At 39.4% G+C, this 24,741-nt stretch overlaps 1 protein-coding gene across 3 annotated transcripts in view; it reads right to left on the minus strand.

The window, feature by feature from the left end:
* Positions 1–24,741, minus strand: part of MAN1A2 (mannosidase alpha class 1A member 2) — a 149,689-nt gene that overhangs the window by 12,059 nt on the left and 112,889 nt on the right. For all 3 annotated transcript variants that reach the window (XM_051608433.1, XM_051608434.1, XM_051608435.1), the window contains 3 exons: positions 17,454–17,569; positions 10,765–10,984; positions 5,446–5,618 (listed from right to left, as the gene is read on the minus strand). In XM_051608433.1, the coding sequence (XP_051464393.1) occupies positions 5,446–5,618; positions 10,765–10,984; positions 17,454–17,569 (509 nt within the window). The remainder of the gene's footprint in view (positions 1–5,445; positions 5,619–10,764; positions 10,985–17,453; positions 17,570–24,741) is intronic.

Here is a 24,741-nt window from a genome sequence, read left to right on the forward strand (position 1 = left end):
GGATAAGAGGATGATTGACTCCAGCCAGCATGTTTTTATAGAAAACTATCTTGCTCACAAGCTATTTTTCATTCCTTGAGCTCTGTAAATTGACAAATTAAGGTAACTGCAGTGGTGTAAGAAACTTCTAAGTTTCTAAAGCAATTGACATGGTACCATAAGAGGTTGTTATAAGACGAAGCAGTGCTACACCTTATCAATATCACTGTCTCAATTTAAAATTGAGTGACAAGTGCTTTAAGAACAAACCAGCAGTGTAAAATCATCACCAAACAGAGCTGCTTCTCATGGAGAGCCACAAGGAGTGGTGTCAAGTTTTGTCTTGCAGACAAAAATGACTGGAAGATCAGCAGCCAGTGTAATCTGGCAGCAATTGGGACCCAAACAAACTGAGTTTCATATAACCAGGCACATAATCCTAAATCTAGATATAAAGGCTGTGTAACTGCACAACCAGATTAGCCTTGAAAAATAGAGACACTTCAAAGAATTCAGTGGCCACATGAGACAATTCAGTAGGAGTTCCTGCTAGGATATTGTGGCAGGTGCACACACAGGGGCAGTAAACAGTAGCAGGGATATAATTTTCCTTTTGCACAGGGCTGTGGGTAAAGGAAAAAGCTGGAATATGCAATTCTAGAGCACATTTTTTTTAAAAAGGATGATGAATTGACATGGGTGCAGACATTTGGAGAAAATGCCTTTCAGCAAGAGACAATACAATTAGTTTAGCATTGTAAGTAGACTCAGTAGTAAGCTTATTACAATCTGTGAAAACTCTTTGGAAAGAAAATATGGGGGAATAGAAGACATTTTAATGTGATATAGGAAGTCATAGGATAATCCAGCAATTGACTCCTGAAACTTGACCAGTTCAAATTGGAAATAAAGCATCTATTTTTAACAGCACAAGTAATCAAATAATGGTCAATGTACCAAAATAAGTGAATTTTCCACTTACCTTTATTGACATCTAGAGTAGAAAGGAAGACTATGCAATAGTGTACACTTGCCAAATACATGTGTCTTGGCTTAAAAATGATGCAAAGTGAAATTTCAGGGCCTGTGACAGACAGGGAGGTCAGAGTTGATCTAAGGTCTTTGGAAATAAAATTGAAGGTGCCTCTAGATCTGACCCCAGCTCTCTAAGTTCTTCTGAGGGTGTTTTTGCGGTTGCATGTGTGACTTCTTGACTATGCCAACAACATGCTCTTAAGAACTGTGCCTGTTTCTTCACCAGCTGTGGCACTCGCAGCTTCCAACACATGAACTGTGAACTCATGGTTTTTTCATCTCCAACCTATGCCTGGCTTCTTTCTGTCTACTTTGTTTCAACTAAGTAGAAAGCTACAGGTCCTTCCATTCCATCTCACTGTTAATCCTCAATTTGCCTGAAGTTCAACCAAAACTGACATCTTGTATATTATTTTCACTCTAAGTAGAACAAGTGAACTGTGAACAAGAACTGTGAACAAGTTCTGCGGCTTCCATGATGCAATACTACTTAGTCAGATATGCAAGTCCCCAACAAATAGCTGAGCCCTTCATGCACCCAGCTCAGATTAGCAATTGGCTTTACGTGCCTATTGTGAAGTGGTGGCCCCTACTGCTTTCAAACAATTAGTCTGAAAATGATTTTCGCAATTTTCTGTATTTACGCTGAGTATCCTGCATGTGTGTTTCTGTAATACTTCAGCCAGTCCCCCCATTTTCATCCCCCCTCATCCAATTTGGCTGGCCCAGTACAGTTGAGATGGATGTTGTCTCTAGTGCTAAGTATGGTATTAAGGAGAATTAGTCACTTTTTATTAGGAAAGAGATAAGAGATCCTGTCGCAATGAGTTATAATAACTGAGGGAGTAAACCTCCTGGGTTTTCCCCTCAGACACTGGATTTGGAGAGATGTGAGAAAGCATGCCTTAGTCAAAGCACATCATCTACACTAATATGCCCAAGTTTTGTCCAAAAATCTAGATAATAAAGCCAAAAAGAAGCTGCCAATGGTGAAATACATAGGCAAGTACAGTACAAAGATCTGCATACACAGGCACAATCCAGCCCTCTGCAAATTCCCATTGATAGAAGGTCGAGAGAGACCTGGGCTGAGAGTGCTAAAGTAATGCACTGTACTTCAAAGTCAGGTGGTTGTGCAACATATTCTGGGTCATCTTCAAAGAGTTCTTAAAATGACAGAAGCAGACCTGTAACATTTCAGCAAACTAAGCCATGTCCACAGGGGCAGGGATGTATTTACCTGTTCAAAGTAGCAAACAAGGGAGACCACCAAGAATACAGTCATCAAATCAAGTTACAGCAGGTAAGACCATTTAGAACTCAGAAACATAACTCAGTTTCTCAAAACTTTAGAACTACTAGACTTCTGATGAAGAAACTATCATTTACCAGAAGTCTGTAATACAAATTTCAAAGCATGCTTTCAGTGGCTGAAAGGCAAAAGGAAAGCAAACACAGTGTTGCACAAGAGCAGCTCGCCAGCTGCTGTGTGTCCTACCAGATTCTTCTCCATTTATTAAGGGAGGAATAAACACAACCAGAGCTGTGTGTGGTAAGGAAAAAGGAAAAGTAGTGAGTAGGTGTGAGGAGTAAACACAAGTACTTATTCTCTATCTGCACAGAACAGAAAACTCTGGGGAACAAAAAGCTTTCAGCCTTCTGTGGTAGTAGGATGGTGGGGTAAGAAAATCTATAATTATGACATGGAGGAGTATGCAAAACCATTTATAAAGAGTTCAAAAGTGTTTTATGGCTATGCTGGCTAAATAAACTTTTGATTGAGGAAACAAGCAAAAAAGGCACTCTGCAAGGACAGAGGCAGTTAAGCACGTGTGCTGCTTCACTCACATAACTTTGATGCAGATTGACAGAAGGATAAAATTAAATCCTACCCTGTACACAAAGGATTGAAGACAGGATGGGAGAAAGGGAGGGTTTGGTTTGAAAGCATTAATGAGGACCAAGATATGAAGGCAAATGGAGAAAACTGAACAAAACGCAATTGAAAGACATGCTTTGCAGTGTGCTTCAGAGTCAGATCCTGGCCTGAAAAAATTTACCATAGTAATTTTTTTAACCTAGTACAAAGGACCCAATCTCAGCTTCGATCATCCAACCATAGCTTCTGACAGGAGCTGGTGTTAGGTCAGCAAGCATTTGTAGTACACACACTGGGAAGCAGCAGATTACTAAATCCATTTTTTGGTCAGAAACATGCAGAGTTTGGGCAGCAGGGATGATGTGACTCAATGTTTGACGTTTTGGAGAGAATCACAGAATAGTTTGTGCTGGAAGGGACCTTAAAGATCATCTAGATCCAACCCCCTGCATGGGCAGGGATACCTTCCACTAGACCATGTTGCTCAGAGCCCCATCCAACCTGGCCTTGAACACTTCCAGGGATGGGGCATTCAAGTGGCAATGCATTCTGGAATACAAATGTGGAACCCTCCAGCATAAGAAGATAATGATAGTTACAACAAAACAGTTTGTAAGGCAAAACTTCACCAAGACTAAGACACAATCTTAAAATACTTGGACTCTTCTACACAACTGTAACTGTGCTGAGGGAAGGACAGGGATGAGAGCTAAGCTAAATACTCTGAACCTGCCTTAACTATCTTCCACCTGATGAATACAGGCTTCTCAACAGATCTCTGCCTCCAAGTACTTTTTCCGGGTTTCTTGTCTCTGGAACAAAACTGGTTTTCACCTGCAGAATAAAGTCTCCAGGCTCTTGATTCATCTCTTCATTTCCTCTTCCCTCATCTCCTTTGGTTGTAGTAAAAATATTTTATTAGTGCCTTGTTATCTGTAATGTTTATTCTTAACTCTGTAACTGGCTTGGAGCTGTGTTTCCAAAGACTGCTGGAGCTGTAGCAGGGAAGTGGAAGAGCTGTAGTAAACCACAGATCTTAAAGATGACCAGAAAACTGCTTGGCCAGCAAACTTGTTTTGCACGAGCCCTGTACAGACCAGCAGATGGAAGCAGTGAGAAACAGGAGACCAAAAAAGGCTCACAAGTTCAGCCCTAGGAAGCAAAGCATTTTGGCAGTTAAAAATAATTTTAATAATTAGAGTATTATATTGTCATGTGAAAATGAGGCCTAGCTATTCATATAGCCCATGATCTATGGCTACCAGATAAAGGAGTTCTCCATCTACATACAAAGGAGAGAAAAAGGAAGGTCATAAGCACAGATCTGTGTGAAGAGTCTTAAAATTAACCTTATCTTCTGTAGATCAGTACAAGCATTTCCAGTAAGAAAGACTAAGAAGCATTTTTACACTCAGGAATTTGATTAAAACTTCAGTAGCTAGATTTATACCCAGGAAGAAGCTACACGCGCCCCCCCCCCAAAAAAAAAACAACACCAAAAAAAAAGCAGCAATAATCTGTAAAATACCTTACCAACAATTTTAAAGTTCTGCCTTACATGCCTTTACTTACTGACTTTCTTTTACGATCTGTATCTTGTGATGCTGTAATTTTTTGGTTATAATTGGGTCAGCCTGGAGAAGAGGAGGCTGAGGGGAGACCTCATTGCTCTCTACAACTACCTGAAAGGAGGTTGGTGCGAGGAGGGGTCAGTCTCTTCTCCCAAGTAACAGCTGACAGGACAAGAGGAAAGGGCCTCAAGTTGCCCCAGGGGAGGTTTAGATTGGGTATTAGAAAATATTTCTTCACTGAAAGGGTTGTCAGGCACTGGAACAGGCTGCCCAGGGAAGTGGCGGAGTCACTGTCCCTGGGGGGATTTCAAACCCATGTAGATGTGGTGCTGAGAGACATGATTTAGTGGTGGCCATGACAGTGTTGGGTTAATGGTTGGACTTGATGATCTTAAAGGTCTTTTCCAACCAAAATGATTCTATGATTCTAAATCTACACTGACTGGTGTTTTTTTTTCCTTCCACTCAGACAACTAAGAAAAGAAAAATACATGATACCAACCCACATATATGTATGTACAAGCTCTCTCTAGTCTACAAACCATTTGAGGAGAGTTATCCTATCACTTGTGTTTTAACAGCCAACCAGTAAGAAACTCTAAGAATAGCTTTGTCTTTTAATCTGAACTGAGTGCAAACACATACTTAACAAATTTATTTATAATACACTTTCATTTCCCAAGATAAATTACCTTTCTCAAGGGCTGTGGACTACTGATAACAGGAGTCATGACCAGTGGATTCTATTTTCATGCCTAAAACCCATCAGCTATCTAATGCTGAACACGTCTCGCATTTGTGCATCTGATTCAGCAGCTGCAAATCAAGAATAAGTGCACACACCCCCGTATGTACCCTGAGTTACAGGAACTCCTGAGAATCAGTTACCATTTGAAGTGTTTCAGTCCCATGAAATTAAAGTCGCGACAAAAGGAATATACAATAGAATTAAATTACTGACAGATTAACTAATACAGTTACCTGGGCTGCCTCCCAGCCCCACTGCCTGTACTTGGGATCGTGGGTGAATCTCCACATGTACCAGTAGGTCTCAATCACCTCTGGTCTTAGGATGTAATACTTCTCATTCTGCCGCACTGCCACAGCCTCTACACCACCATCAAATTTGAATGCTTCTGGACCCAGCTTTAATGCTGCAGAGGGAAGAAAAAACAAAACAAAACAAAGAAAGAAAGAAAAGTTATTCCTTACCAATATCTGCAGCAAAGGTGGAGAGCTGACTGCTCTCTCTCTCTATATATATATATATATATTTTTTTTTTTATCACACATATATAAGTGAGGAGGACAGAAACTAGCTTGTCTTTAAGCAGTCTCATAAATTTTCTCTATTGTTGAGGCCTGTAATTTTTCTTATGAATAATTTATACAATTCCTGTGAGAAAACTACCTCTCTTGATAGGGGTATGGGTAATGCTTGTGAAAACTAACAAAATACTGAGAATATAAACATATTCAGACATTAAATTATAGGGTAAAATTAAAGTTACATCAGTTCTTTACAAGCAAAAAATAAAAAGGTCAAAAGAAGTTGGTGCCCTTTGATCCCACCCAGCACAGCAGGAAAATATCTTAGAACAAAACCAGGTACCATCATCTCAAATAATCTGCATCTTCATCCAGACTTTCTTGGTGAAGGGAAATGCTGTCAGGTTGCTGTAACTGATGTGCTTCGTAATGTGATCCTCAAGTAAAGGGTTTAAAACCAGGCAATGAGAACTTAGCTACACCTGAAAATAAATCTCTGAGCTAAGAGATTCACTATTTCAACCCTTAGAGGAAGCTGCAATAGCCCTGTGCTACCATCTGCAAGATTATTCATATAAGAAGGAGATACCTGTAGAAAAACTTTCTATAAGATGAAGATGCAGTTTTATTTTATTTTTTAATTATAGAGCTACATATTATTCCTTAAACTGGACATAACTAATGCACTCTTACCTACAGCTGCACCCTACCCTTTGCTTTGGCAGAGAATACTGAAGGTGCTGAACCTTGAAGCAGCACTAAAGCTTTAAAAATAATCAAAGCAAGTTATCATGTAATTCCTGTGGCCTAGAGGCTCAAATTAACCATGGTCTCATGAGTTTGAAAGGAGACCCTTAGAATACTACAATGAAAAGTATGAGCAGCTCCCAGAGTGTGCCCCAGAAGAAAATCTCCAAAAAAAGTTCATCTTTTTGCCTCAAGCGAATACAGCTCTGGATGTCAACAGAAAAAAAATCACCACTCTGCTTCAGCCACACATGTGGTAAGGAAGACCCCATCAAGAAATGTTTATGATACTTCTTTCAAAACGACCATTTTATCAGTTACAATTAAAAAAAAATAAAAATTTTACTGCAAAATCAATGAGATTAGATACAGAGTTTTATCTATCCAGAGTTAAGAAGGTCAAAATGAGTATGCTGGACCAGATGGAAGTTCTGTCTGATCCAGTATCATGCCTCCAACAATGAGCAAAATCAGACCAGGATGGGAAAGAGGAAGAACTGGCCAAGCATATGAGACCTTTTTCCAGCTTCTCTACCAGTCTCCAATTTTTTTGAGCTCAAGGCTTCTACCAAACCAGACATACTTTTCACATGGTCAGTCACTATTAATAGATCTATTTCCCAAATAATTACCTGGTGTTTCCTTAAACCTTAGTAGGCCTTAAACATCCAAAGAAACCTCTGCAAAGGAGTTCCACATCTCTAAGAGCTCTTTGACATAGAACCACTTTTTTTGTTGTTTTCAGTCTCCAGCTTGGTTCTTACTAGACTCAATTCAACAGTTTCTAGGTCTTGTCTTGGAGAAGAGAGTAAACAACTGATTCCTATCAACTCCCTCCACTCCCTTGGTGATTATGCAAACCTGCTGTATCCTACTTAAAATGTCCTTTTTCCACACAGGGGAATACTATCCAATTCAGTTGTTCCTTGAATGGAAATTATTCCATACCTTTAATTTTCCTTCTAGCCTTCCTCTGCAACTCTTCCAATTTTACTATATCCACTGTGAAATGAGAGGAGCAGCCTGAATACAGCACTGAAAGTGTGGACAAGATTAACACAGTGACATAATGACATTTTCTATTTTGCTCTCTCTCACTTTGTTTTTCCTAACTGCTACTGAACTGATGTTTCCATAATCTCAAGAGCAGTTTCCTGAGTTGTAATGGTCAGTAATAGCTCATAATTTTATAAGTGAGGTTAGGAATAATTTTTCATAGGTGTCTCACTTTACATTTAACTACACGGAGTTTAATTTAGTGATTTATTACACAATTACTCAGTCTCATAAGGTCCTTGTGTAATTTTTCAGCTTTCTTTCATCTTTGCTATCCTGAGTAGCTTTTTTTTTTTAAATCAGCACACTTACCTCACCATTCCTGCCCTTTTCCTGAGCATTTCTATATGTGTGTATAGGTATGTATTTTCAATTTACATGTACACATTAAAATGTAAATATACTACACAGCTATACACCTCTATACACAAATGTGTATTGATATATATGAAATATATCAGAATACCACTGGTTAACCACCTTTTGTCCACTGCAAGAGTTAACTATTTCCCTTTAAGCTATTTGTGGTACTACAACCATCTTTTTTCTCTATGTAAGTACTTGCTGGTTATGCTGTAGATGCTTAGTATCCTTAAAGGGCCTTAGTAGAGAACTTCTGAAAAGCCTTTTGGAAATCAGGTAAACCTCGTTAGCTGTATGACTCCTATCCACCAATGAAGCTGGATTTGTGATGAAGCTGCTCTGGTGATGCATCACCTACAGAAACTGTGACACCTTCTCCTGCTTTGTACCCTGCTGGGGCATGAAATCTTCAATTATTTACTCTTATCTCCCTCTAATGTCACAGTGCACTCCAAGAAATTCTACCACCCAAGGGTGAGTGACCCCTGCATATTCCAACATTCTCATTGAATTTTTATCTGCAAGCGAGGATGTAAAGTTAATCAGAGCACTTCTACTAACAGCTGACTACAGTAAATAAGCTACTATGAACATTGTACCTTTCAGGGGAGCATTCTTCTCTGCAAATAACCACCTAAGGCCATTTTATAATGGCACAGTGGTCACACTTCAATCCAGGTATGTCAGTATTAACAGGGCTGATAGGCTATAGTCTAGGCTGGGAGAGCAGATGAGAAACAATTTCACATCATAGTGCAAAACTGCAAAGATAAAGCAGTACCATTTCAAAAGAGATTTAAACTGATTTAAAATTGAACCAGGCATACACTGCAGTTTATTATGAACAACCCTGGGAAGACACAAGAAACAACAGCCCTGGTTGGTTCATGTGAAGAAAAGGGCTTTCTAACCTCATCTCACAGCCTCAGCACCCTGCTGGCTCCTCTGGGGGATACGAAATGGGACAAGAGTTCTCCCAGGTCTACAGGAGAGGGAGATGAGGCTCTACCCTTTGCTGACTGAAACATGAACCTGTCAGCTGAACCAGGACAACTGCAACGAGTTTTTTTCTGCAACCAGCTAGAGTTCTGTTATTAAAGTGTACAATTATGCCTCAAATCCTGCTGCTAAAGCAGGATGAAGTTGGCATTTTGCACATCACAATTCTTTATTTTCTTTGAAAAATCAGTCCAGACAAAATTCAACAACAGAATAACCCAAACAAACAAGAAAACCCTTCACATTCCTGAGATTGCACAACCAAAGAAAACATTACAAATTTATAGCTGTCTGTACACCTTTCAGTCTTTTTCTTGCATGTAAGTGTTCTTATACAGTCATTAAAAACATAATAAAAACTTTTATCCTCCCCATCTTTTGACTTATTTAGGGTACAGAATAAACATCTGAAGGAATAAAATTAAGACTGCTCCAACAACTGTAAATCTAGCATTGCTTATTTTTAAGTGTAAAATTAAATATTTAAATGCAGGTTTTCAGATCGTAACAACAGCTACCATATCCTACCTTTTTCCATAAGTAACCTCATTTTTTCCTCTTCTTTTTTTTAATAGTGTTGCTACCCAGACAAAAATGTCACTTATGTGACTGAATTCTTTAAAACAACAGGCAGTTTTACAACCAGACTATGTAATGCTATGAATAAATACATGAATTCTCATCTTAAAACTGCTTGAGTTTTAGTTACCATTACTTCTACTAGGAAGTTGTTGCAGAAGCTCACTTCTCTGATGGTTACAAAAAACCATTTCCAATTTCCAACCTACTTTTATTCATGATGAGCTTACAAATCTTGCTCTTGGTACCACTGAGTTATTTGTATCTTAAAATAACTCTATTTCTTTCCATTGTTTACCCCTTGAGATGAAAACAAATTCATTCCCATCTTTGGCATTATTTTTCTAGTTTGAGCAGGCCAACCTCTCTTATTTTCCTACTGTCAGATAAAAGCTCTCACGCTAATAATTCTTTTGGTCCTTCTCTGCATTTGTTCTACTTGAAATTCAGATTTGTACAGCATATTCTGGATTATAAATTATGTGTCTTCTAAGGCAGTGTTAATATTCCCTAATCTGCTGAAAATTCTTCACCTGATACAGATTAGGACTGCACCAACATTTTTCAACTCATGATTTATAGAAAGAATCCCTGCCTTTTTTTCCTAATGAACTTATTTCTGACAGTCCAGTCCTTAGGATCTTCCTGTTTCCTATTCTGAGACTTTTCTGTTTTAATTGTGTCTTATGACCTTACAGCCACTTTACTGATCATCAGCACACTTCAACTTCATGCATCAAGGTCACCAACCAAGATTTAAAATAAACCTGGTCTAAAAGACTGACCTTGAGAAACTTCCAGCCCAACAGTGAAGTCTGATATTGCCTCCTCATTATTCAGGTGTCTGGTTATCCCATAGTTTGCATACTAATCTTCATCCTCTCAAGTTTAATTGTGCTTACCCAGAATGTGCTATTACGAAAACCAGTAAAAGGTGTATTTATAAATTTTTCACTCAACTTAACTGTAAGAACAGCATTTATAAAATGAAAAACTACCTTATATGTCTGGGAGGACAGAAGTTCATACACACTCCTTTCTCCCTGCACCCATTTAACCTATCTTGGGAGCTGACTGATCCAAAAATAGGGATAAAAACGTGGGAAGGAACCATATGAAGTCTGGTTTTACATTAACTCACCACAATGTAGATCAGAAGTAAATACACAATGTTAAAAAAATATACTGGTGCATGTTAGACAAGGCACAGGTTCACAACAAATCTTTAAAATAATTATGACCAATTCTGCATTTCAGCTACTGAAATGGATTTGCAAGATATCTTACTTGTCCTGTCATATGACTCATGACACGTGTGTGCAATTTCAGCTCCAAGCTGCAAATAATGCCCAGCTTTGTCATCTCTGGAACCATCTGCTCCAAGGGCAAACATTCCTCCTGCAAAACAGGTCAAATGGCCCATTTTTCTTTCAAGGTGCCCGTTCTTCCACTCCCCAATGAAGGTCAGTCCTCCGTTGGACTTTCTGATGAGATGTTTTTCTATGGCCTAGAAGAAGAGTAAGAGAACTTTCACATACTGTTTCACATGCCAGTTTGACATCCTAACTCTTCTTCAAAGAATAAAGTAGGGTTTTCAAAACAAAAAGAATTTTCTTCTTTCAAATTAACTTCTGAGCACTATAGGAACATATAGCTACGAGAACGTACTTCCAACGCACTCCAAAAATACACTAACTGCTAAACAGTGCTACTGAGATCAAACATAGAACAATAATGACATAGGTAACACCGCACTTTTATCTGAGAATTCAGCATGTATTTTATGGGTCAAACAATGTTTGCCTGTTAACTCTGAGAATTATCTAGATGTTCTGCTGTACAGCCTGTGCATACTCAGAAATATATCCACGTTGGAAGCTTTAGGTCAGTAACATATGTAAAGGCAGGACCTGCACTCTCAGTCTTTAACAGGAAATTACAGGAATGCTCCAGACACCTTCTAGCTGCTTCTCCACAGCAGCTTTCTGATTGCACATGGTCAAAGGATGGGTGAGGGTTATAGCAGCTGTTCACAAAAAAACATTATTCTTTTATAGGTGAGGCAACCGCTGCTTTTTCTTTCCACATTTGTACAAATATAAGTTGTTCCTTGTGACTTACAAATGTTACTGTTCTGGTAGCAGGAAGGAGAATAGCTGACCTAACTTTCCAAAGTTTGCGAACAACACATTTACTTAAGCCTCTTTCAGAGGGGTTCACAATCCCCTACCAATCTACTTTCTATCTTTAGCATTAGACAGTTTTTCTTGTAACTAGAATTTTCTTTAAGTACTATAATTATAAAGACAATTATCTTCTTTACCACGGAGACATTATTCCTATCTTCTTCCTTGAAATCTCCTTTGTACTTCCCACACGTAATCATCTGATGGATTCACAACTTCCTTCAAAGTGCATGAGCTGTGATTGGTCAGAGTCCTCCAAGGCCAATTAGAGTTGAAGGATTAAAGTGCCATTAAAAATGCATTTATTGACTCTCCATGCCATCCACAAGATGTATTACAGAGGTGAATTACTACCCCCTACTCCATTACTTTTCTGGTACAACAAATGACACCCCTAATGTCCAGAACTGTATTCTGCACTAAAACTAGATATCCTGAGAACACTCAAGCAGAAGATCCCGCATACAACTGAAACAGTTATGATGGATGTGGAGGCCATCTCTGCTGCACAGTTTTTCCTTGCTATCTACACAGATTCAACTGTGCAGTTTGCTACAATACAGATTAAAGCAATACACATAGATTAATTAGATTGCAACTTGTAATTCAGGTTTAAGGGATGATGGACATGGGGTAACGGATTTAAACTGAAAGAGGGAGATTTAGGTTAGACATTAGGAAGAAATTCTTTAGTGTGAGGGTGTTGAGACACTGGAACAGGTTGTTCAGGGAAGCTGTGGATGCCCCATCCCTGGAAGTGTTCAAGGCCAGGTAGGATGGGGCTTTGAGTAACCTGGTCTAGTGGGAGGTGTCCCTGCCCTTGCAAGGGGGTTGGATCTGTATGATTTTATGATTTAAAGTCCCTTCCAACTCAAACAATTCTATAGTTCCATGATTTAAAAGTGGACAGTGAAAGATTTTTTCATTTAAATAAAAAAGCATGACTATCTTTTGTTTCCAAGAAAATGGATAAACAAAAAGCTTCAAGCTCTTCTGTGACTGCAGTAGGCATTTTTTTTTTTTTTTAAGGTGATGCTTAAGTGATACAGGACTGTTAAAGAAGCTGTATTGAACCCAGCAATATTTGATAACATGGAAGCCCTCCATCCAGGTACTGAAATAACATCTGACAACCTTTCAAAGTTTTCTTCAACCTAAAACTTGTCTAAAAACAACATTATTGAAATTACAGCTAAAAAAGGCAGAATTTGTAGGATTAGGACCTTCAACTGGGAAAGATGATTATAGGAACAGTACTCTGAAATACTTGTGCTTCTATATGGCTTTCTGGGTATCTTCTTGACCTGGGATGCTGCAGTGCTTTCAGCAGGTTTTCTGAATGGTTGCAGAGTGATGTGAACCTACACCTGAGCCATGTAGCCAGCATTGATCTGACACGCCACATACGGCCAAGGTGAATACACCAGCTAAAAGCCAATGCAGAGGTGCCCAGGGAAGACTGCATTAGCATCAGCAGGCTCTGCTCCCTACTTGCACTGTGGACTGAGCCATCATTTAGAAGCTGAAATTCCTCCACTGTCCTCTGCTGACCCTCTGCATTCTGAAGATAATGAAAGAGAAGTGCTGGTCTGTATTCCTGTTGGGTTAACTTCTTCACTAAGACCGCTATTGGATCTGAAGTTTGTGCTTGTGGCAGGATCCAGCGAGAACACAGAAATTACTGACAGTCTCTGACAGCTGCCAGGGTGGTTGCCTAACAATCATGCAAATTGGCACCGATGACTGCTGTTTGGGAGCCTGATGAGGTTAACTGTACAAGCCTCATTTGTTCTGAAAGTACTGGTATAGGAAAGATTGGATTTGCTTAAAATTCTTCATGAGCTACTCCCTCACTCTAGACTTGTTTTCAGGGTTTCACTGAAGAATATAATCTAGGTGCAATGTGTTCCTCTTCTAAACAAAGAACACATCTTCTGGACTTGAACATCACTGTCTTGTACAAGGGGTAGTTTTTGAAGTCTGAAAATCAAGTTCTGTCAGCTATTTAATTATTAAGTTACATCTTAAAAGTCAAAAAGGAAGCATTCTCAAAAAGAAAAGAAATGCAAACCCCTCGAAAAACTTTATCATTCAGCAACCCACTGCTTACTAACTGTATAAAAAGGAAAATTAATATTTACATTCATTAACAAGGAACAGCTAGGGATTGCCTGGAGCACCGCCTAGTGGACAAGAAAAGCTTCAGCAGGTTGGGACAGATGTGACATATGCATCCTGGGCTGGATTCCTGGGGCCACAGCACTCCAATAGTAAAGCAATGACATCCAACTGGACCATAAGACTTACTGCACTAGAGTGGGCATGTATACTTAAGCTCCCAAAGAAAAGACTTAGTTCACACATCAACTAACAGATTAACTGATGGAAGATGCTTCCTTAGTCAGTGAAATGCCTGAAACAATAGACTGAAAGTGAAAACAATGTTCTCTATCTGTGATTTTTCTGACTACAAAAACCAGCATTTTCTCAGCTGTCTTGCTATGATGTGACAGTCAAACACACTGCTGAATCCTTCTTTTCACTAAGGCTGTGCAATAAGAAAGAGCAAGGCTCATTTGTGAGCCTAAAAGATCACAGACTACTCAACAAAACAGATCAAAAGGAAGCTTCCCTATCCTCCAGTTGATTTGAGAAGGAGGAAAGACATTTTAAAGCAGACTAGCTGCGAGGTCCACATGACAATGTTAAAACCTAAGTTAAGAGGCCCATTGTCAATATTTATCAGCACAAAAAATTCTCAACAAGTTTCACAATTTCAGCTTTTATCTCAGCTTTGAAGCTCCATACTAGGACATTGAAATTCATTGTTCGTTACAGTGGAAGGCTGCACTAATGTTATATAGCACAGAGAGGTCATGGATACAGCACTTGTTAGTACTTCTGTTATGAAGTAGATGGTGACCTGGGTAACACTTCACATGCCATGGATTGGAATCCGTAACATCTGAAGAACAGATGCTGTCATCTTTCTTCCTCTTAATATCTCCAAGGAAAGGGAAATCACTGCCTACTGCAAGACTTGAGAGTGAGGATATGGTTGTCTATCTTCCACTCACCTCCCTATAATACACTAAGGGAGTGAAGTGTAGCTGGACAGAGACCTTCTTTTAGACTGGTGGGTGCTGAGAACATTTCCAACTCCATGCTCTTAGTGGGAAGAATGTTATTTTACACCCTTACCTTTCTGCTTGCCTAAAAACATGCAAAGACCTTTTATATGAATTTTGAAAAACAGAGAGTAAGAAGTGTCAGCTATGGAGGAAGACCTATGTTATGGGCAACAACAAAAGAATGGTAAGGGAATGGGCTCTTAAAAAGATTTTAAGATTTTAAACAAAAATTCAAATTGTAATTGTGTAAAATAAATTCTACTTGCTGACTCTTTGCCAGTGTCTTTCAGTATTTAGTAGGAGCTGGGATAAACACAATCCCTGAACCAGAAGGATGTTCCACAATGCATAAATCAGTACAGTTCACACAGATTCAATGTGCACAGGTGGGTTTAGCTGAAAGCAAGCCAAAGAGGAAACCACCTGATGCTTGCACTGCAGGTCATATGCCACATGAAGGAGGAGCAGCTTAGCTCTTTCTCCCTCCTATCCACAGCATGTTTTCATCTGGTCCCAAATTTGCTTTGCTATGTCTCCATTCAGAGACAGAGATTTGCCCATACAAAATGGTTGCAAGAATGGGCTTACAGTGAACAGGATGAAAGGGGAAGTTTATTTACTCTGACTTTAAAGTGCTAATAGTTTAGGAATCAGAATAAAATATTTCAACAGTAAACACAATGGATGTTAAACATGAACTGCTAAACAGCTTTAAACCCACAGGACCCAATAAAATATATGTTAGATTATTAAAAGGCCTCAATGTTTTTAACTACTAATGTTGACTTCAACAAACCCTGGAAAGCTAAGTAAGTTCAAAAGGATGCGAAACAGCTGATACTTTAACACTATTTTAAAAGGTTAATAAACCAACCATAAATAAATGAATGATGTGGTTTCAAAAATAAATATTTGTTGACAAGAGCATGCTAATATTAGGAGTATTAGGAATTTCCGGAATTTCCTTGGTATTGTACAAAATGTAAGTCCTAAACAAATTCAAGGCAGCACATATGAAATGGATTAAATATTGGCTTGCTAGAACAGTTCAAAGCAAACCAAAGAACTGTGAAAAATCCTCATCCCATGAAGATTCTGCAAAGATACTTTTATTCAATGCTAGGCAGCATTTCTGCCAATGATCTGCAAGAAACAAATGCTAAAAAAAAAAAAGTGCAGATGACACAAAAATTGATGGAGCTACAGATAGTGATAAAGGCAAAGTCAGTTCTGCAAAATCACTCAGAATGGGTGACAAAATGGCTTTAGCCTGAACAATTGTGTTTTAACAGAGATAAGTCTAAGGTTACACATTGAGGAATGGGGAATGTAAATCACTGTTGCAGGAAAGCAGTGAGTCAAAAAGGCTATAAGCAGCTTCAGAGTAAAACCAACTGGAAAGTGGATGACAGTGTGAGGCAAAGATTAAGAGTGAAAACACAGCTCTTGCCTGGATGAAAAGGAGGATACTGAGAGGAAATCAGGCGATGATACATTAGAAGAACCATCACATTCCTGTCTCCATACTGAAGACACTGGAAAGTACTTAGAAAAAAAGCTTCAGAAATAATTCAGAATCTGTTTTATATTGTGAGACTACAGAAAATAATGCATTTCTCCTTCAGGAGAGAATGCCTACCATAGCTTTGTTAATAAACAGCCACATGATGCCGATAACTCCTTAAAACACTGTAGGGAAGAAAGAAGTTCAAGTAGCCGAAAGCCAAATGTAGTGAAATTCAGGTCAGGAATAAGAAATATTACAGCCTCAAAGAAATTTTGGACTAGAATTTTCACTATCTATCTTTTAAAACGTGAATTTTGACAACTCCAAAACCAGGCATTTTGCTTTGGGAGACTGACTGCACTAAAACTAAGCTTTAAAAGCTTGTGTTGAAAGAAACACGGCATCCACAGAGCGTGGAACAAGTCAGGCACCAAGCACAGATCTGCACTTGGATGAGACTACATGGGCCCTGCTGCTCTTGGTACCACAGCTAACTTCACTAAAACTAGCTTAGGCACTCTTTCTGTGTCTTAACAATTATTTTTTTTTTTTTCCTTCTGGGTGGAAGAGATCAGTGTATGGGAAAACTAAGAGGTGGGCAGCAAAAAGCTCAGAGCCACCACAATAAGGTCCCCACCCCAAATCCCACTGTCCCATCCTGTAGTACTGCCCTGCGTGGGCAGACACTGGTTAACTGTGAGATAACCATGTCAGAAAAGAACAATACAGCAAGGAATAGGTATGAACTACATTTTACAATGTAAAAATGGAATATCACATTTAAATGTTTTAGAAAATAAATAACTTAAAGAATAAAACCATTCAGAACAACTACTAGAATGCATCTGAACACTGGAAAAAACTGACTTGGTTGTTCTGCACACATCTTAGGGTTGCTAGTTCTCTTCTAATAAACAATACGTTGGGCTTTTACATTACACCATTTTGGACAAGCTGATTATTTTTAGCACGATAATCTGCATCAGATGTATTCCACAATAACACTGTTTAGATTACTCAGAGTGAAAGTTAGTATTATTCATCACTTGTTTTCTTAAAACTTTTTTTTCCTTTTCTTTCTTTTTTTTTTTTAACTATTAAAGCTGTTTTTTAAGTTTCACTGTATTAGAAAACTCAATGAATTATAATCACCTCAATTGCATCGTCGTACATTTTTCTTGCCTCCGTGTCCATCTTGTCTGACATAAGCCAGGCTTTCAATAAATATTCATAAAAACTGTCTCCCAGCCCGCCCACGGATGTGTGATCTGCAGCAGGGAAAGAGGGGGGAAAAAAAAAAAAGGTTGAAGTTATTATATAATAGCAAATTAAATTTATTCAAAATATAAACTTATATTTTTAAGGTCTGCTGTTGTAAGACTTATCAATATTTTAAGCCTGTTTAGCAGGAAAAAGCTGCACTGTATCTCCCCCAAACTTACTTAACAGGCGTGGAACCTACTGTATATGTTCATTATTTCTCATTCTGCACAGGCTATCCCTCAAAAATTTAAATTAACCTCTGCTTTTACTTCATTCCACAGATCTTAACTGCTTTGCTGCTAGGGTTTGGGAGTTTTAAAATTTTATGTATGTAAAAAAGTATATATGCAAAATCATAAGATCTCTGTATCCAGGATGCAACCAGGTCATACAGCTGGCTATGAACTGCCATGTACTACACACAATCCAATCTTTCCAGGAGATTTTTATTTCCAACAAGGTACTCACTTAACAGACTCATGGATTTCTCAAAGTAAATATTCTTACCTAAATTATCTGAGTCAAAAGGGAAGCAAATTGCCTTTGCAGCGTACAACACAAACCCTGCTCCGTTCCACCATGCGTGAGCAGCCACGCAGAGCCATGCTGTGTGCCACAGGGCAAGGCTGCTTGACTATTAGAATCCACCACCACATCATGCAGATTTCTTCTTTGTAGCTTTTTTTTTCCCCTTGCAGAGGCTGCCTTTCACAAGTAGAGTGATCACTATTCTGTGCTGACAGACCATATGAGAACTACCCATGCTTTTCTTTGGGTGAACGATCATATACTCCCCACAAAAAGCCTACTGATGGGTCTGACTTCGTCTTGGAGCTCCTATTCCAGCCATGGTAAGCACTCCTGCAGTGCATCCTTCATTCAGTGAGAACACTCTATGAGATTTACTAAGTGACTCCAAGCAGAACAGCACATAACCTTTTCTCTCCCAACATTACAGGGTCCAAAACACTGGCATCAGAACAGTACTAGTCTGCTGAAGCTAGGCAAAGGTAATGTTTATATACCACCTTTGTCACAATGCCAGATATTCACTTTTTGAAGTATGGCTCTTATAGTCATTCTGGTTCCTTTTTACTGGGTGAAGAAAAAAACTTTTAAAAAAATAATTTTTTTATATATATATAAAAATACGATACTTCCTTTTCCAAAGTACCTAAAAAAATCTGAATTATTCGCAGTCTTTCTGGAAAAAAGGTGTAAAAGAGAGGTTGGAGCTCTCCTTCTGTTCCTTTTTCCTCCAAGCCTCATCTTGCCCCAGCATGTCTGCTTGTCTCTTAAGATGTGAGTAGGAGGTTAGAGCTGGTAGATGCTTCCATCCTAACTCTTTTAGCTGCCTCTTGACTCCTCTGCTACTTACCAATTGATTTCTAAGCAAAGGAAGAAGCAAGTGGAAATCCTGTAGCCTTCCCATTTGGTTTCAGGTTGGGAATTTGAAGCAAATTACTTTGAGTCCATCTCTTACATCTTAGTGTCACCCAGACAGCCTTTTCACACTTAGCTATTCAGTGATTTAGCTACAATGAATGTCTTCTCAAAAGCTTTCTAGCTCTGAGCTGTTAGAGGGCATGCAGATCACGAATCACAAATACAAGGGGATAGAAAGTACTCCTTTAATGCACAATTACATTCTCAAGTAGATACAAGAACTAAGGGCCTGTGGGTTTGTTGTTTTGTTTTGTTTTGTTTTTAAAGAAAAGGCTTCAGAGTTACAGCTCATGTCAGCACTTCTCAGGGATTGTCTTCACAAGAGATACAGTTTAAAACTACTTCTGTTAAGTTGATGCCTCCCCAGATGAGCTCTGTCACTTGAGTCAGAGCTGCTCCTCTGCCAGGTTTCTTCCACAGATGCCCTCAGTCTCTAACCTGGACAGGGTTCCTGAATTCTCAAGCACGGCTCCTCTTGTAGCAGCTCCAACTGCACCCAGGGCAGGAAAGAGCAGAAAGATGAGTGGAAAAGGTTTATTTCCTAAACAGAGAAATCCACATTCCAGGTGAGTTGTCAGAGCCAATTGTCAGAAACACACCCCATTTCACATCTACTTCTTCAGGCAGCCATTTGAGAGCTGTCTTTCTCTCCTGTCAGCAGCTCTTCTCCTCCTCCTCCACATTGCTTCTTGTCTTAGATGAAAGTCAGGAACCAGTAGCATCAGAAAGACTCAGATCCTTGCCAGCCTTTTGTGCACCTTTCTTCATGTATTCAGAAATCAGAGGTGCACAAACCTCAGATAAAGGCCCTCCTCCCACCCAGCAAGTAGGAAACGTGGTAAAGGCCAAGGGCTTCTAAGGGCCTTGCAGCTACCAGCACCAGTGTTTTCTTTATTCCCGTTTCACACTCTTCACTCCAAGTCTCGACTATGAGGGGTTTTCAAGGTTCCCCTCTCATTAAACACTGGGCTCCTCCACCCCCCAGCTAATGCCTTTCACAGTTGGACCAGAGGGTAGACCTGTCAGAAAGGGCAAACTGACTCAGTTCCTCCTCTTAGCAGCAGGAAAGGGGCTGATTAAATACTTCTGGTGATCACACATGACAAGACACCACAGACACAGAGATCTTTCACACAGGAGGGAAGCAGTATTTCAAGGCAGCTGACTGCACTGAGATCCAGCTGTCATTATTCCCCTGATCCCTTTCCATCTGCAAAAAATAGCAGAAAGAGGGTGGAAGTGAAAAGGAGGACACCACAACAGATGAACTGAGGTCTAAGCAAGTTTTCCAACTTCTACAGCTGTGTTAACTTTGCCCTGGCGAGATCTTCTTCAGGGCTTCTGCTAATATCAAATGGTGCTGCTAAAGCAGAATTTGCTGCATTTTGTGTAAGGACTGTAACTAGAAATGACTGAAAGTTAAAACAATTTGGTGACAGATTGAGGGACTTTTGACAACTTGCTCTCACCTACAGAGGAAATGCTAAAGAAATATTATTTGAGATACCTTAGCAAATATACAGCTGGAGAAAACTGTAGATTTGGGTCATCACATCTCATTCTCTCCTATAAACAAAGCTTCCTACTCAAACTTATCAACAGAAGGTCCATGGTGTTTATCACTCTCTCCTGCTATTTAAGCTACAGCTCAGATGGATTCAGAGATATAATTCAGCTCAACTTGAAATGTTTTGCTCACAGAAATCTTTTTGCATGTTAAATATTTTGAAGTTTTTCAGTCAGCCCTAACATTGCATGTCAATCTAGAGTACTAAAAAGGAACAACTCATGATCTGAATAACTGAGTTTACAATAGCATCTTGGAACTGGGTACTCTTCAGTAGACAGATGTGAAGATATTATGCTTTATGTGTTTACAAGTATTTTTCAAATTTAAATGTGGAATTAATTTTTCACATATTTGATCTGCATGAATTACTTAATTAACATTATGTCATTTAAAGGCTTTTACTGTGAAGCAGTCATTCACAGCAAATTTCTGAAATAAAATTCTATCCAGGTTAAGACAAATGCAGCAAAAAGAACAGAAGTGTAAGGGCATATCAAATATGGCAGAAGTCACCTATTCTGTTCAATAATGTGTACATTTGTAGGACTTTAATTCCCTCTAATTAAGACAAACTATTTTCTTCATTCCTGATTTTTTCAAGTGTAGGGCCAGACGACTGGGCAAATAGAAAATGATTCCAGTCATGGATTCCTTGAGAAGTCTTATTTTAGTCTAAAAGACAGAGTAGCTGCAGTTGCAAAGAATACCTTCATTTCAAAAAGCCCTGTATTTTTTTCTGGTTTGTCACACACTTGAAAGTAAATTGTGTGCAAACCTGTGCAATTAGTCTGTTTGTAGGCTTCCTCCTTGCCAGAAAGACCCAAATAAAATGTGAATAGGAAGAAATTTCATTAACAGTTCACAGCAACTTTTCTGCTCAGATACTTCTGAAGATTTACATCCTGTTAAATACAGGCATTTTTCTTCTTAATAAACAGCAGGCAATTGAAAAAAAAAAATGCAATCAATTTCATAGCAATATTTTAATGATTTTTTCATTTACTAATAAAATATGATTTGTAGTGTAACTGATTGATAAAATAAAATCTATAGTAAAATAGTGTCTCAGCTAGTATTCCAAAATCACATACACCTTCTCACAAACTGAACGGAAGACCTTCCTTTAAATTCTCACACCATCATTATCTAATATTTCTAAAGCTAATTTCACTCCAAATATCTTATTCATATCAGCAAACCATTAGCTCACTGCAGAAACAATCTCCTCTGACGAGAGCCAGGACAATTATCTTCCAGCAAACCTCAGGAATACACAGCAGGTCAGAAAGCAGCATACATGCTAACTAAAATGGCAATGAACCTCAGCTCGAGATGGAAGAGAGTGTCTGTGGCTCTCTGGCACAGTGATATTATTTCTTTACAAATCTGGGGAGACTTATTTTTCCTCAGCTAGCTCTTCAGGGTATAGGCAGCAGGGTTCCCCCTCTACATTTACAGTTAAGGAACCGTGACAGGACTAATTCTGGGGGGATGGTAGGTAGTAGATAATAAATATATCAGGCATTCACATAGCTGGTTCTCCTTTCTCATACCCAGATCTACCTAATGCCTGTAAACAACTTCCTCCACAGCTAGCCAGCTTCTGAATGAAAGGCAGTGGTTCCCCAGAACAAGCTTATGACAGCAGAATGCAAGTTACAAACATATGCCACTTCCGTTGGTTTGCAGGGAAAGTTTGGTTCTGTGAGCAATAAAGTATTTCCCACAACAGCTGAAAGCCCCCTAAAGATAACATTAATAACAAAATCATCTCTAATGAAGGCCTAGCTGCTCCCTAGAGCAAACATAGGATGTGTAAATTATTTTTAAGTAGATGGCTTTAAGTAGTTAACAGCAGCTTAATGAGTTGAATTTAAAACAATTCATGATTCGCTAAACCCTCCCTGCTTTGTGCCTTAATTGTTCAATTGTCATTTCTTGGCAATGAGCAGGAATGAAGAAAGAAGCCAGGCATTGTTCTAAAAGCAGCACGGTGCCAGAACTGATGCTGCAGTCACCTAACCTGGGGGAGAGGCTGGGTGTTTGTTACCCACGAGCAGATGGGAAGGGAGCCACTGCCCTTTCCTGACCCCAGGGCACTGCCTCCCTTTGCTTCCATAAAGCTAACCCTTCATTTACTGCACACAATAAATGGAAAAGATGAAATAAAATGCCAAGCAGAAGTATGTTTAGTACACACAGGCTACCGTGCTGATAAGCAATGCAGTGAGATGGCATTCTAGCAGTCCAGAAGAACAAGCAGGAGATGAGGAACAACTAGGCCATCAGCATGTTTAATTCAGCAATTTGCAACTCTAACACTGATTTAATAGCTTTAAGAAGACACGGTTAGAAAACAGCCAAGCAAAGAATTAGAAACCTGGCACTACTGCAGTAAAATAAACTCAAATCTTAAAACTGGACTTGTTAGTCACAACTCTAAAGGAAAACTAACTTAAATCTGCCTACAGCGCAATACCCAACAGACTAGAAATAGCAAGATGAACAACCTACTGAGTCATTTCAACCAAAAGAGTACTAGTACAGAACTACTTTGCAACAAAAAACAAAGGCTGATTTTACTTAAGGATCACAAACACTGTATCTTTGATAAAGTGCTATTGTAATACATCAGGAACGGAGTTCAAGAGTGGAAAAGTGATTGGGAGGCAGCAGAGAAGTGATGTAGTTAGTATGAACTTGCATTAAGAAATCCACACACCCCATTGCCATTAGTTCTTCTGGCTACCAACTAGCCTCACACTGCAGGAACCCTCTATCTTAAGAAGTAGGAAACTTTTTAAGAATTGCTTTTCTGTTTGTCTTCAGAGTGGCTCTGATTAAATTTCAGTTCAATCTTTACTTCATGTAGTTGGGCTTAGTGCCCCTCAGCTGCTCAAAATAGGTGCAAGCTCCCTTTCTAATCCTTTAATCCAGAAAGCTGAGGCCCTGGAAATTGCAGCTGCTGCAACTCACAGTGGAAATTCAACCTAAGGGTGATATAAACCATAGTGGATGGCTTAAAAGTGCAAACACTTGTAAATTAGCTGAAGCAGAGGCAACCCTGATAAATGGAAGTGCAATTTTTGGTCAGCTACGAGTAATTTATCACTAAGTAACACATCACCGGCACAAGAATTTTTCTGAAAACATGCAGGTTGTCACATAGAATCATAGAATATGTGGGGTTGGAAGGGACCTTTAAAGGTCATCCAGTCCACCCCCCCAGTGCAGTGCACAGGGACCTCTTTAACTAGATCAGGTTGCTCAGAGCCTCATCAAGCCTGACCTTGGATGTCTCCAGGGATGGGGCCACCGTCACCTCTCTGGGTAACCTGTTCCAGTGTTTCACCACCCTCGTAAAGAACTTCTTCCTAATATCCAATCTAAACCTACCCTGCTCTAGTTTAAGGCCATTGCCCCTCATCCTGTTGCTACATGACCTTGTAAAAAGCACATCCTCAGCTTTCCTGTAGTCCCTTCAGCTACTGGAAAGCCACCATAAGGTCTCCCCAGAGCCTTCTTTTCTCCAGGCTGAACAGCCCCAACTCTCTCAGCCTCTCTTCATAGGAGAGGTGCTCCAGCCCTCTGATCATTTTTGTGGTCCTGCTCTGGACTCGTTCCAACAAGTCCATGTCCCTCTTCTGTCGAGGACTCCAGAACCAGACACAGTACTCCAGGAGGAGTCTCATGCGAGCAGAGTAGAGGAGGAGAATCACCTCCCTTGACCTGCTGACCAACAAAACTATTTTCAAAGATCAGTTAAGGTTGCAAAGCCAAGCTGAACAGGCATTGCTTCCTGTTCTACTGTCTGGTGTCACAACAGATTCAAGCAACAAGAAAAATCTAGCTCAGCTCCTCCCAACCTAAGGATGTGTGATCACACCTGCTCAGCACACACAACTGATGCACCAGCTGAACCCTAAGTACTCCATATGGAGAAAGTAGGTGCGAATATTTTTCAAAGGCTTGGAAAAATATGGATGGTTTTCTCCTGAAGCAGTCCTGAAATAAATAATTCCCACAGTATTTCATATCCAAAACATGGTGGTTCTTGAGTCTCTTAAACATGCTTAAAAAATACAAATTTTAATCTGGACAGAATCACATTCACCTCTAGCTTCATTTAGAAATGGCTGAAGCATTTTTGTCAAAGCTGTT

The sequence above is a fragment of the Apus apus genome, chromosome 1 (assembly GCF_020740795.1).
Source record: "Apus apus isolate bApuApu2 chromosome 1, bApuApu2.pri.cur, whole genome shotgun sequence".
In the NCBI taxonomy this organism is placed as follows: Eukaryota; Metazoa; Chordata; class Aves; order Apodiformes; family Apodidae; genus Apus; species Apus apus.